General features: G+C 51.5%; 1 protein-coding gene across 1 annotated transcript in view; it reads right to left on the reverse strand.

Moving 5' to 3' along the window:
* The window catches only part of SMAD7 (SMAD family member 7), a 50,063-nt gene extending 37,766 nt beyond the window's left edge, over window positions 1–12,297 (reverse strand). The window contains exons 1-2 of the mRNA XM_086960368.1: window positions 11,001–12,297; window positions 6,578–6,631 (exon numbers count right to left, since the gene is read on the reverse strand). Of these exons, the coding sequence (XP_086816494.1) occupies window positions 6,578–6,631; window positions 11,001–11,466 (520 nt within the window). The 5' untranslated portion in view covers window positions 11,467–12,297. The remainder of the gene's footprint in view (window positions 1–6,577; window positions 6,632–11,000) is intronic.
* Window positions 12,298–13,755: the final 1,458 nt, after the last annotated feature.

The following is a 13,755-nucleotide window of genomic DNA, read 5'->3' on the forward strand; positions in this document are numbered from 1 at the left end:
CCAAGGCATAACAATGTTAACAATGTTTTATGCACAAAAAATAAACTTGTATGCAGGATTGCAGGCTACCTGCGCATGCAAGCTGTACCTCTGTACCCACTATTCATTTTACATTCAATCGATTAACCGGGTTGCAAAGAATCATAAGATAACAGTCATCTAGAATCACTCAATTCAATTATTATCTGAAACCTTTCAAATCAATATTTCTCTGGCACCTTTCAAATCAATGCTGTTTTCAGCTGTTAAAGTGTGTAACAAGCGATCAATAATTAAAACTGTGTTACAAACTATCTCTCAGAAATAGTGCTGGCGGCTTTTTGCAACAGGTAAAAGAAAGCTCCGCAAGAACAAGAGGTACAGAATTCCTACTATGCGGCCATTTCTAAAGAGAAAATGTGCGGGTCTATTTAATGCCATTGAAGATAAAGCACAGCCTGGGCTATTAAAACACTCGCCATACCACCAAGGCCATTCCTAATATAAGGCCACCCTTTAACATGAAAGAGTTATTAAAGCGGGTTTCCAACTCAGCAGTACTTCTGTGAGTTAAAAATTAAAGTAGAGGCCATTTATACAGCACGTGCTCCATTTGGACCAATTGCCTTGCTCATAGGTTTAAAGCCAAGAAATGCTGGCTACACAAATCTTCGAGATTCCAGTTTAGTGAGATATGTATTTGGATGTTTTAAGAGGCCTGTCTATCGCCTTTTCGTTACTTCGGATTACCGAGGATAATGGTAGAAATCTAGACAGACGAGGGGGTAGGGCACAGTCCAATTGAATTGGGTAACTAGCGCAGATATTCTTCAGTTGTAACCTCTCAATTAGTTTGAAGCACCTGAAGCACCCTTGAAAGTCTAAATAGTTCAGTTTGAAGAAGTTTCGTTTTCTCAGTGCATGTGAGTGGGTTCAGATCTCAGAAACAGATCCACCTGAAAACACACATTGATAAATACATACATCATTTTGCCCAAAAAAGTGAGTTGTTTGTGGGGCACGTGTACGGAATTACATTTACATTACCCAACCCTATTTAGTGAGGAACGGCATAATCCGCATTAGGCGGGGTGCTGGGAGACTATGGTGTTAACGTACATTAAGTGGGAGTTACACAATTACATTTCACATGTTTTAGGCACAGAATGATGAAGTAATTTGCCCAGAACCTCACAATATAAAGCCATGAACCGAGGATAGGGTTTAAACCTAGGTTCTACAACAGTACTAGCCAAAGCTACTGAGTATTTCCAACACATTTTATATGGCACTACACCTAATCCACGTATGAGCTAATTATCTTCACTGTTTTAAGGCTTTGATATATACAGTTACAAACAGTATTCAGGAGTTGATGATTGTGTCCTGCGTATTTTTATATTTATAATTGTTAAATCATCGAACAGTAAATGATTGCTAAAATATGTTTAAATGTCTGCTAACGACCTGGTATAAATAAACAAACAAACAACACACATAGGGCTCAGTTAAAATTACAAGATTGCCTACATGGCCTGGGGGCAGAGAAGCCAGAGGTACTCGAATACCTGAAGCTCAGAACCTGCCTGCATATTGGCTTGTGTTTAAATTATAAGACTGTAGACATGGCCTGGGGGCGGATACGGCAGAGGTACTCGAGTAACTGAGGCCCAGTCTGTCTGAGCCCTGCCATTGCAGCCCCCGGTGCCCCCCTCTCCCTGTAATCTCTTTCATCGGGGGCGAGCAGGCTAACTCAAAGCAGGAATATACAGTCGGGCAGGATGCACTTTATCAAGCCGCAAACAATAGGGGAGACAGGAAGCAGAGTTACTTGAGAAATACTGTACGCAGCCCACTTTCGGAGATGCCTTGCAGCGCTCGCGCTGTCCAAGGAATGCGTTTGTTTAACCCTTGGCTGCGTCTGACGTGGGTGCGTCACCGAGCGTTCTAATTACGTGGACGACTTCCTACTCGCGATTGGCTGGACCATTGTTTCCACCCTGTAACGGTCTCCGTCCAGAACGGGCCTCTTCCTCTTCCCACCCTCGCCTTCCTCCTTGGGTCCCTGACAGCGCGAGCGTGCGTGCGTGCCGGTGCGTGCGTGCGCGCCTCTCGCTTTCTTAGAAAGGACCCTCGCTCGCACGCCCCCGCTAAAGAAGGCAGAACAGCTCCATCTATAAATAGTAGTACACCATTAAAAAAACATGTCACCGAGAAATCCAGAATCTCAAACGGAGGTCTTGTTCAAGCGTGTAAAACCTCTACAATTCTCGAGGTGTCATTGCGAACACTCACAACCTGTTTACTCACATCATACCCTTATACAAATTGATAGTTCCTAGTGTTTTCACGTGGCTTCTACTCAATCTAGATGCTGGCATGTGGGTTCTTGGATACACAAACCCATGGAAAACTCAACAGCTTCATGTCAGTTATTTTTTGGGGGCGGCGGGGAGGGGGGGGGAAGGGGGGAGTCAAAGTAGGTATTTCAGTATTTTTTAATAAGGGAGAATAGGTTAGTGGTCAATATCAAAATCCATCTACAGCCATTTTGTGACTTTTCGAGTCTATATTGGCCAACTACAGCAAGAACTTTTCTTTTTTCTAAAAAAAAAAAGCAAGTGGTCAAATTAGAGATTAAAAAAAGGTTTCGTACGGCAAGGTACATGGAACTCAGCATCACCACTATACCAATGAAGAAAAAAAACGTCTAGTCTGACCTGCAGTTGTTTGAATAAACTACGCTGGTATTTCCAGGGCCTTTCTGCCTTAAAACTCTCCGCTGTAGAAATCCTGCAGCAAAGTTTTGCTTGGCCTCCTGCCAGGTCGAACTTTCAATTTCCAGCCTGTCGCTACTAAAAATGCGTTTTCACTCCGAAAATATACCACAAAGCCTATTATTCTATAAAGTAATCATGGTCAACGCTCTGGATGGAAGATATTTTTTGGGGGGTGGGGAGGAGGTCAGGTCTGGATCTCGACAACTGACATCCCAAGAGATTTTTGTAAAAATAAAATGTGTCAAATTTATGACAAAGTAAGTATTTCCATGGCGACAGAGAATCAACACGTGAACTAATTCCCTCAAATAGAAGGCTCAGTTACCAAATTCTGCTGCACCAGTGACGGGCAGGGGTGTGATGCCAGGAGCAGGATTTGCAGGGTATGCCAGCAGAAAGTGTATAGGTTGGATGTTTCACGGGTGAGGGAAACTCAGTGACACCTCTGACCAGTGGGAGGCAACACACCTTTGGCAGAGGAAACAGCCCTGAACCATAGACCAGAAGGGGCTGGCCGAACGGGGAGATGAGCTGTACTGCATGTCTAGGAGGAATATGATGATAGGCCATGGGGAATGGCTCTGTTGTGCCAAGTAGGGAGGGTGAAAAGGCTAGACCATAGAAATGGAATGCAGGCAACGATTCTGCAAGTTTTTCTTAAGTTTCCTATAGCACGGACCCAACTGTGTTGGAAACAGATCGATTTACAGCAAAGATTGTGTACACACATAACCCTAAAACAGATGCTATGCTTATACAAATGTAGATATGAAAATATGCAAGTTTTGCAACATTTGAATGAACCGTGAGTTTGTTTTAAAGAGATTTCAGAGTTTTGGACACTCATCAAAATATGACGCGCAATGCTCTCTGCTCAGCAATATATACGTACATGTTATGTCTACAGCGCAAACCTAGCCAAAAGGCATCCACCGCACCATCCCATCCCCCCTTGATGTTTGGGTCCGTAGAACCCAAGGCAGACTCTTGCAAGGCATGGCAAGGTCACGCCAGACCACCTATTTCGGCTGTGGGATCAGCAACCCCAGCATAAGGTGCTTTAAAGGCTGTGCCTACAACCACCTGCTGAACAGGTTATCGTTTTCTACTTTACATTGTAAATTGGCCTGCCTGGCTCTCACCTAGTAACACTGGGTAAACAAAGCCAACACAATGTGAATTAAAGTCCAATGGGAAAGCCGTGAGAATGAAAGGCATGGCTGTGGGACCGCAACCAAGGCCCAGAGAGGCTGATCCCACGTGCCCAGCATTGCATCACAAGACACCGAGCTGGCTGGGAATGCATGCACAGGGCGAACTTTACTCTGGCTGAGCAACAGGCATACTCCTTTCACACTCACAGTCCACCCTGCAAACTCTCTAGTACCCCATGCAACCAACTACTGACAAAACAACAAATACTAGCAAAAGAAGTCTTCCTTCAAGTTCGACTGAAGGTCTTTTATAACATTAACGTGTATTTTTTAGGTAGTCCTCAAAATGCCTTGCCACGTGGGTCCAAGATGACCAGATATAGGTCATATATGGAGGATACCCACATAAGATACAATTGCATGCAATTAAGGTAAATTTAAGTCATTTACTTAGTAGTTAGGTTGGAAACCTGGCATGGTTCCGCCAGCATGAATCACTAAATAAAAAGGTTTTTTATGCCTTCCTCTGAGATCAAGAGCAGACACACTGCTTAACTACAGCTACGTGTCCCCTCTGTGCATTGCAAGCCCTTTGAGGTCGTCCCAATCATTAGCAAGGCCTTTTCTTATCCTAGAGCCAGCAGCCAGTTGTGTTCGAGTTTCCGATTGGCCGCATTAACCACATCCCATTGGCTGATCCAAAGCACTCTTCCTTTCAAAATGGCTAAGTCATGTTTTGTGGCTTCGTTGTTGACACACATTTTCGCCGCCTTCTGTCAACACCGGCTAATGAATAAATGCATCCCTTCATCTTCCAAGGCGGCCAATGCAGACCTATGGATATTGCGGCGAGGTAGCTCAGTGGGTTCAAGGCACTGCTGCAGCGACATATGCAGAACAATGACATCCTCCCAGTGCGGACATAATTAGTAACCCCTGCGTTTGGAAATATATTTCATTCAACACTAAACGCCAATGTGAAGTTCGACATTGGCTTGGGAAACAGTGGTTTTCTAGACATCTAAATTGTAATTGGTGAAGTAAAACGAATGTTAAACTTTGGCATGGAGCAATTGTACACACGAGCAGCAGTCTGCGCTGGCTCCATCGATCAGACGCTAAAGCCACTTCCTGGCACAAAGCGCCCAGGTTCACTTTGCAGAAAGCGGCAGCCAGGGGCAGAGGCCGGTCTGCTCGAAGAGCGGCGGTAGCCGCCGGCCGCGCATCCTTATCTACAGCAGGCATTTCTCGGCTCCAGGGAAAAGGTTGGACAGGAAGAAAATGCGTGTAGTTATACAGCACTCCCTGTGGAGGGTGGGGAGTAAAACTACCTCAGCTATAGGTTTGAGCCCCATCTGAACGTGCACGACTTTTTATTTCTTTCATTTAACAAAGAAGGGAAACATTTTAGGCCACCAGACTTTTTTTATTTCATAATTCCAGGCCATAGATTCGGTTAAATGACTGGTTGACTGGAGTTAAAACTCAATCACAGAAGAGACCTCTGACACGGTCGATACCCCGATCAATTTATCTTCAGACAGGGATATGGAGTAACTCACAGCAGTCTCGCTGCCTCCCGGAGCCCGGGTATCCAGCCAGGCTTCCACCGGGCCACTGCTGCCCTGCCCGACCAGGGGCACGCTGGCTGCCGGCCAGGAGTTTATATACACAGACAACTGCAGAAGAGCCGGTGCCAGCCGCCCATGGGCTCCTGCCCTGGCAGCCCTCCAAGCAATTACAAGCCGGGAGGGAACGGGGAGGGGGCGACATTGTACAGGGAAAGTGCCGAAACTCGGGTCAGAACTTTATAGTGACTTTATGGAGGCGAAAAGCCTGATTCACACAGTGTGAATAGCATTATTGTCTCATCCATTCATATAGATCTAATCAGAGTGACTTCCTGGGACCTTTAACCGGCGTAGAGGACAGGACGCCTCGCAGCACTACCCCGGAACAAAAAAACATTAATGTATGCAATAACGTCACACGTTTACAAAGCAAACTCCTTGAGTATTTTTTTGGGGGGTGGGCAGTTTGCAGACCCCCTTAAGGTGTTTCATACCAGGCGTACACAGTTCCGTACCCTTTGTTTTGATCGCTGGCATACAATCCATAATGTGAAATTAAAACTACAAGTCCCAGAATGCAACGGGAAAATCTAAACAGCACTGATTGAGAGATCCTCTCAAGAGAACGGGTGCTGTCTGAACTGGAGAGGCTCTTTTTAGTCAAGAAGAGGAGCATTTGCTGTACAGAACTTGCCTCTTCAGAAATACGCATGACCTAAAATGTTTATTCTGGTGCTTAGTGTTCTAAGAAAAGATGTCAGAAACCTGAATAGGCGAGACAGCACACAGAGTAAATTCGGCACCTCCACCAAAAGCCGCTTAATGAATGAAACAGATGGCCACAATATACTGCTAAACAGAGCTACAACATAAACGCCTAAAGCCGCATGCATTATCAGTGTCATCGAAGAGGCATCAATCGCCACAAAACCACAGCCAAGTATGAACAAGACCCTTTAAAGAAAATAAAAAAACTGTAGAGAAAAAAAGTTAACAGCCACAATTATTTCTTCCACAGGGACTTCCGAACTAAGGCAAACATGACTGAAAAGATAAGTCAAACCGAATAAAAATGAAAATAAAGTGCACTCACCAGTTGGTTTTAAAAAGTCCATGGGGTATCTGGAGTAGGGAGGAGGAGGTGACTCTGGAACGAGAGAAAAAGAGGGAGAGAGGTTGAGGCCGAGCCATGGGAGCGCGCGATAGGAGGCTGTGATAACAGGGGCATTCTTTGGAGGCGAGCTGTTTGTCTTAGCGCTGGGGGTTGGAGGCCGGGCAGCCAGGCGGCGATCGCCTTGATAAGTCGCAGTCAGATAAACAAAGGGGGCCGCCTGGCGCCAGGCTCTCTGCTATCTGCTGCCGAGCGGGCCTCCTTGGCGCGGCTCACACACACTCCAGCCCTGGAAAGCACCCCCGATGCAGACAGGCTGATAATAGTCCTGTGCGAGCCGAGCGCACAGAGGGGGCCCAGCAGGGCGGGCGGGGAGAGGCGCTAGCCCCCTGCCCGAGAGAGGGCGCTGCTGGTGCCCGCGACCACCTAAAGACCCCTGCCCCCCCCCCCCCCCCACCACCACCACCACCACCACCACCACCACCACCCAAAGGAAGCGCTTTTAGGGACGGAGATAGTGTATAGCTACATTTAAAGGTAAAGTGATGATAAAATGTATAGGCCCTCAACACCAAACATGTTAGTCACACCGAGTTCCATTTCTGCTAGACAGTGTGTACGTCAAAATGCCTCCATATAAGCAAATTACACATTGTGAATTAAGATTTTCATTTTGGAGGTACGAATATGAGTGTTTAGGACTCTGAACTTGCACCCTGCGAAATTATACACAGTTCTTATGCATTAAAAAACAGAAATGCCAGCTCTAAACAATACACACCGCTAGCCGATGCAAATAAGCAACTGTTAAGAGTCACAATTTTTAACATGCAGTTGGGTAGATGTTCATAAGGGGAGCTATCGGACTCAGTTGAAACCATTTGTAACTGGTCAACAGGGAACGCAGTACATAGTTACATGCGCTTTAGAAAAGACAACTTAATTACAGATACTAACTCTCCAACTTTAGGACATAGGTCGCAATTCTTTTCAAGTACTATAATGTCGATATTCCAATTTCCTTGTTTTCTTTCTTCTAACCCCCCTGCCCAATGGAAACGAGCTGACACTACAGCCTGCACAGAGCTCTGCTATTTCTCTCAGATGTTCCCAATGGCGACATCTCTGCACTGTCTGCAAACTAAGAGGGGTCAGCCCGAGGCTGCTAAAGAATGAAAGGAGCTGTGTATTGACATTGCACCATTGGAATAGATCACAAGCGTGTGCACACATGCGAAAATTAACAGGAGCGGGCAGTTACCGGAGGTTAGTGCCCGCATGGCATGCAATGGGTTTTTACGTGAGTATGGTGCGGCAACCAATGCGATCACACATGCAGTGGTGCTGCCCAGTGTCACGTGAAGTCCGACTGTCTTTGTTTGCAAGTCAGATCGTAACCTTGGTTACCAGCATTCCGTTTCAGGGGGTGCGGGTGTTTATGAAAGCGATGCAGTACGGATATGGGTGAACCGACTGCTAGAAAGATGTGTTTAACTAAAGGCACCATTTAAGTGGCTGCAAAGGCAATGTATGTGCGTTTAAATGGTGGGTACACCCAACGTCACTTCCGCTGTGCAGGAGGCCTTCTACCAAGCAAGCCAACTGGTACGTAAACACACTAGTGCAAGAGATGTGACTATACTGACCAGTGCCGGAGATGTGACCAATGACCATACAGACAAGTAAAGAAGATGTGCTTATGCATGCTAGTGCAATAGATGAGCTCGTGCATGCCAGTGCAATAGATGTGAGGTTGCAGAGCACTGCCTCAACACACATAGGAGCATGCTGGATCCGTGTGTGCATAGGTGAACGGAGCAGTGTTCTGTGCCCAGGTCAACCTGTGAGAAAGCAAGGCGCCCCTGGAGCATGGGAGGCGTCCGGGCCCATCATGCTTTAGGTAGGGCGAATAATGCGCCACTTAGCACCCCGGTGTCTCGTGGCAGTTACATGTTACTGTGGAGCGAGGGTGCCAAGAGCCTCCTCGGCGCTTTAAACGGAAGTGAACATGGCGTCAAATGGCACTTGGCCTTTCAAGGAATCAAGGGTTAAATTGCAACGCTGGCAGTGTGCCGATGTCTTCTATATGCATAGAACATCCTTGTGCTGTCTGGAAGGTAAGGAGGGCATGCCAGTCTGCACGTGCCTTGTGTTCTATGGAGTGTAGACAAGTCCAAGGTGGTAGATAGCCCCCTGTGTTACCTGGAATGTATGGAAGTCTCGGATAGCAGATGGCCCCCTACATCACCTGGAATATAAGGAAGCCCTAGGTGGTAGATGGCCCCCTTGTTTTAACTGGAATGGAAGAAAGTCTCAGAGGACCCCTTGTGTTAGCAGGAATGCATGGGAGTCTCAGGTGGTAGATGCCCCCCGTGTGTTACCTGGAATGCATGGGAGTCTAAGGTGGTAGTTGCACCCCAGTGTTACCTGGAATGCATGGGAGTCTCAGGTGGTAGTTGCACCCCAGTGTTACCTGGAATGCATGGGAGTCTCAGGTGGTAGTTGCACCCCTGTGTTACCTGGAATGCATGGGAGTCTCAGGTGGTAGTTGCACCCCAGTGTTACCTGGAATGCATGGGAGTCTCAGGTGGTAGTTGCACCCCAGTGTTACCTGGAATGCATGGGAGTCTCAGGTGGTAGTTGCACCCCAGTGTTACCTGGAATGCATGGGAGTCTAAGGTGGTAGTTGCACCCCAGTGTTACCTGGAATGCATGGGAGTCTCAGGTGGTAGTTGCACCCCTGTGTTACCTGGAATGCATGGGAGTCTCAGGTGGTAGTTGCACCCCTGTGTTACCTGGAATGCATGGGGGTCTCAGGTGGTAGTTGCACCCCTGTGTTACCTGGAATGTAAGGAAATGTCAGATTGTAGATGGCCCGGTACAAAATCTGAAATGTAAGAAGCCCATGGTGGTGGAGGGAGTGTAGGCGAAGAGCCCTGGCACCATATACGCCTTTGGCAGGGAATAGGAGCTTTAGTTTCAGGGAGGTAGGGTGTCCCCTTTGAACAATGTTTCTAGTGCTGCCAATGATGCAAGGAAGCACAGGACAGTATTTAGGCGCTTTGAGTGAAACCCCAGATAGCATAGGCTAACTGGAATGTTAGTGTAGTCTTGCAAAGTACGTGGCTTCCATGTAGTAAGTACACTGAATGCAGGAGAAGACCCCAGACTCTATACAGGGCCCCTGTATTTGTCTTTACCTGTAGCTAGGCCCCTTGTGTTACATGGCATGCACGGAATTCCCAGACAGTAGCTACTCGGAAATGCATGGGAGTCGAAGGTAGTAAGCAGGTCCCTTGCATCAACTGGAATGTATGCAATGCCTGGGGTAGGGGGGTTTGTGCGGGGAAGGCCAGCTCGGTGGGTAGGGGGGGCGGATGCTAGGCACTATGGTCGTGTACTTCGTTCTAGCTGAAGAGACACCGAGTGATGGGCAACACTGTTAAGCCTGAGAATTGGGAACAGCTGGGGTGACAGGAGGGGACACTTATTGGACGTTTGCACACATAGTGGACGTGTGCACACATGATGGAAAGCGTCGGGTGGCGGTGTGCACGGTCAAATCCTTCCATGTTGGACCTGTCCAGAGAGGATGACGGTTTGTGTAAAGGACTACAACCTGCACGTGCACACGTGCATGGTTTAACTGCCCCGCATAGACAGCTGTAGTATTGTTGAGGGATGACTAGTGTTTAGTGTGCTACGAGGCTGGAATCTGGCATGACATACCAGGTGGACACACACAGTGTGCAAGCCCTCACCTACTTCGCAGAACCAGTTGCAGGCGCCTCTCGTTAGAATGTAAGTATGCACATGTACACACCGTGTGTGAAATACTTAAAGTGTGCAGGGAGTGACTGGGATGATACATGCTGTTGGTGTTCCTGGTGCAGGAGGTTAGTGAGTACCACGGCATGCCACATGTACACACGCCGCGCGTTGCCCCTTACCTAACTCGCAGGACTAGTGGCAGGGGTGTGCAGGGGGCGGCTGAGGTGCTGCATGCAGAAGGCGAGTGTGTTGCATACGCCGCGCGCTGCTCCTTACCTAGCTCGCAGGACTAGTGGCAATGTGCAGGGGGGCGGCGTATGCCGCTGGCGTAGGTGCCCCGTGTGCAAGAGGAGAGTGTGATGTACACGCCGCGCGCAGCCCCTCGCCTAGCTCGCAGGATTAGTGGTACAGGGGGCGGCGGAGGTGGTGCACGCCGCTGGTGTTAGTGCCCAGTGTGATGTACACGCCGCGCGCAGCCCCTCGCCTAGCTCGCAGGATTAGTGGCATGGCGCAGAGGGTACAGGGGGCGGCGGAGGTGGTGCACGCCGCTGGTGTTAGTGCCCAGGGTTCCTTAGGGTACAGGGGGCGGCTGAGGTGGTGCACGCCGCTGGTGTTAGTGCCCAGGGTTCCTTACCTAGCTCGCAGAGCCGGCTGAGGTGGTGCGGGTTGCAGCACACCAGCTCGGGCTCAGCCTTGCCGTGGCTCTCGCAGCCGCTGAGCCGCTTCAGCTCGCAGGAATGCCTGAGGTCGGGCCATCGGAAGAGGCGGCAGAGCAGGAGCGGCAGGGCGGCCTGCGGCCGGGCCTCGGCGGGCAGCAGGAGGCAGGCGGTCCGGGCGCCCCCGCGGGACTCCACGGCCTGCAACAGCGCCTCCAGCTGCCGCTCCTTCAGCCTCTTCAGCGCCTTCAGCTCCGCCTCCGGGGGGCCCGGCGCGGCCCGGGCGATCTTGGCCGCCTTGCCCATGCAGCAGCCCCCGGTGCTGGCGCCGGTGCCGCCGCCGGTGTGTGTGTCCCGGGCCTCGGCCTCCGCACCCTCCCCGCAGCCGGGCGCTCGGCTCTTCCAGAGACGCCGGACCAGCACCGATCGTTTGGTCCTGAACATGCGGGACGGCAAGCTGAGGCTTCCCCGGCGGCTACCAGGCGAGCATGCCGTCCGCAAACCATGAAGGATCCGGGCACCGAGGCCTGCGGGGCACAGCCAACAGCAGCCGCCCCCCGAGAGGGCGCCGAGCGGGGGGCGATCCGGGCGGCCCAGGCGCTCTCCGACATGCGCCAGTCTCCGGGCGCGCAGGGGCCCCCGGGGATCCGGTCACCTCCAGCGGGGCTCCTCCGGCGGCCACCTCCACGCGGGGCTCCTCGGGGACGTTCACCCTCCGCGGGAGGGCAGGGGGTCCCCCTGGATCCAGCCTCTACCGCCTGCCTCCGGGCGGGCAGGGCATCCCTGTGCGCCCCACGGGGCTGAGGCTGCGTCCACCTCTCTCGGCTGCTAGTCACAGAAAACGCACGACACCAAATAGCACAAATAAAAAGCCACCTAAGTCCGGAGTGCAGGCCCGCGCTGTGTACAAATCCTCAGGGCAGAAGCAGGCAGCATCCCACGAAAAATCCCCGGCTGGGAGTCCAGAAGGGCGCAGGGTTCAACATGGGGCCAGAGGGGGGCACCCAGGGGAAGAAGCAATGTTGCAAAGAAAATAAAAGTGGCTGCACGGCAATCCGGGGCGTCACATGCCCCCCGCGGTCGGGTTCCCTGTGCACATGATCCTGGCGTGGACGTGTGGTGAGGGAGGGCCTTCCAAGAGCTGTACTGGTGCTGCTGCTGGAACACGCGGGCCCTGGCACTGCTCTCTCTGCCGTCCACTCGCGCTTCTCGTCGGCTCAGAGCTGTGCCTCCAGTGAGGTGGATGTTACCTAGTGCGCTCCGCTCCGCGCCTCCTCGCTCCTTCTGACTCTCCTCCCCCTGCCAGCTCTCGGCCCTCCCTCCTCCTCCTCCCGTCTCTCCCGCCCCCCTGGCCTCTCTGTCTCCACGCTCCCCCAGCCCTGTCCCTGGCTGGCAGCCCCCGGCTCTGCTCTCAGTCTCCAGTGCGCAGTGGCGCGGCCCGGTCACATGGCCGTCTAGACACCCTGTCGCTTTAGAAAAAAAAAGGGATTGTGTTGCGCAAACAGCGGCTCGGGTTTCCGAGAGCTCTGCTTGCAGAGTAGCCTGAGACTGCGTGCTCGCGAGGGGGAGGGCGCCACGGGGCTCCGACTGCTGCCAGTCTGTGTACATGTGCCCTGGGAGGGTGCCCCAAGTCCCTGATCCCACACACTGTGTGTCAGCAAACGGGAATGGGGACGCCACGGGGCTCTGCTGCCAGTCTGTCTTTACGTTCCTTGGGAGGGTGCCCCAAGTCCCCGATCCCAGGCCCTGTGTGCGTGCCAATCTGCGTGCACGGGGCTCTGATGCAAGTCAGTGTACATGTATTCTACTGTGCACATACAAAGGTCTCATTGGGTCCTGATTCTACAGTGTGTATGCACGGGGTGCTTTGCCGGGCAACATTTGGCCTAATAGGATGCTCAAGTCTTTGCTCCATATCCGGTGTGCATGCAAACTTGGGTGGGCCCGCAGAGGGGCGCTATTGTTGTGGGTTTATGGTGCCAGTCTGCGTGCTTGTATCAGAGGAGAGTGCCAGACGGGGACCTGGTCCCACAGCATCTGTGCATGTAAGGGGAAGGCGACAGGGGTCACTGTCCCCAGACACTGTCCCCAGATATGCACCATTGGACTGCTACAGTACTCCAGCCCCACAGCTCGTGCACGTGCCAAGGAGCTCCGCAGCTCTCTGCGCAAGCACCAAGTATTGCAGGGACTGCCTGCAAAGTGCAACGAGTGTGAGTGCCCATCGGCTCTTCTCCAGTGCCCTGCGTGTGCATGCAGCGCGGAGTGGGTGCCAATGGGTGGGTTCTGCCCCCCACTGCATGTGCGCGCGCACAAGCTGCAAGCGAGAGTGCCACGAGCCTTGGCTCCCCAGATCTGTTTATCGGAGCCACAGGAGAGAGCATCGGGGCTTCTGCACACTCGTCGTGCCGAGGAAAGTGCTACAGGGCTGTGCTGATGAAACCTGTGTTCCTGCGCCGAGTAGAGGGCGTTACTTAGGTCTTCGTGCCAGCCTTTGCACGAGCAGCCAGCACACGCCCCGGTGCCAGTGGGGGAGGTGCGTGCAAAGGGGCGGGGCTGGTGCTATAGAAGTTTGCTTCTAAGGAGGCTTCACAGGCTTCCTACACTTTCCCCACGCTGCTGCTTTATACTCTGGCCATCGCCTCTCCTTCTTCGCGACTCTTTCGCGGTGCTTCTGTGAGTCCAGGAAACGGTCCACCAAAGTTGAGAGTCAGCCACATGAGTCCCAGCGCG

This window comes from Lissotriton vulgaris, chromosome 3_1, assembly GCF_964263255.1.
Source record: "Lissotriton vulgaris chromosome 3_1, aLisVul1.2, whole genome shotgun sequence".
NCBI classification, from domain to species: domain Eukaryota; kingdom Metazoa; phylum Chordata; class Amphibia; order Caudata; family Salamandridae; genus Lissotriton; species Lissotriton vulgaris.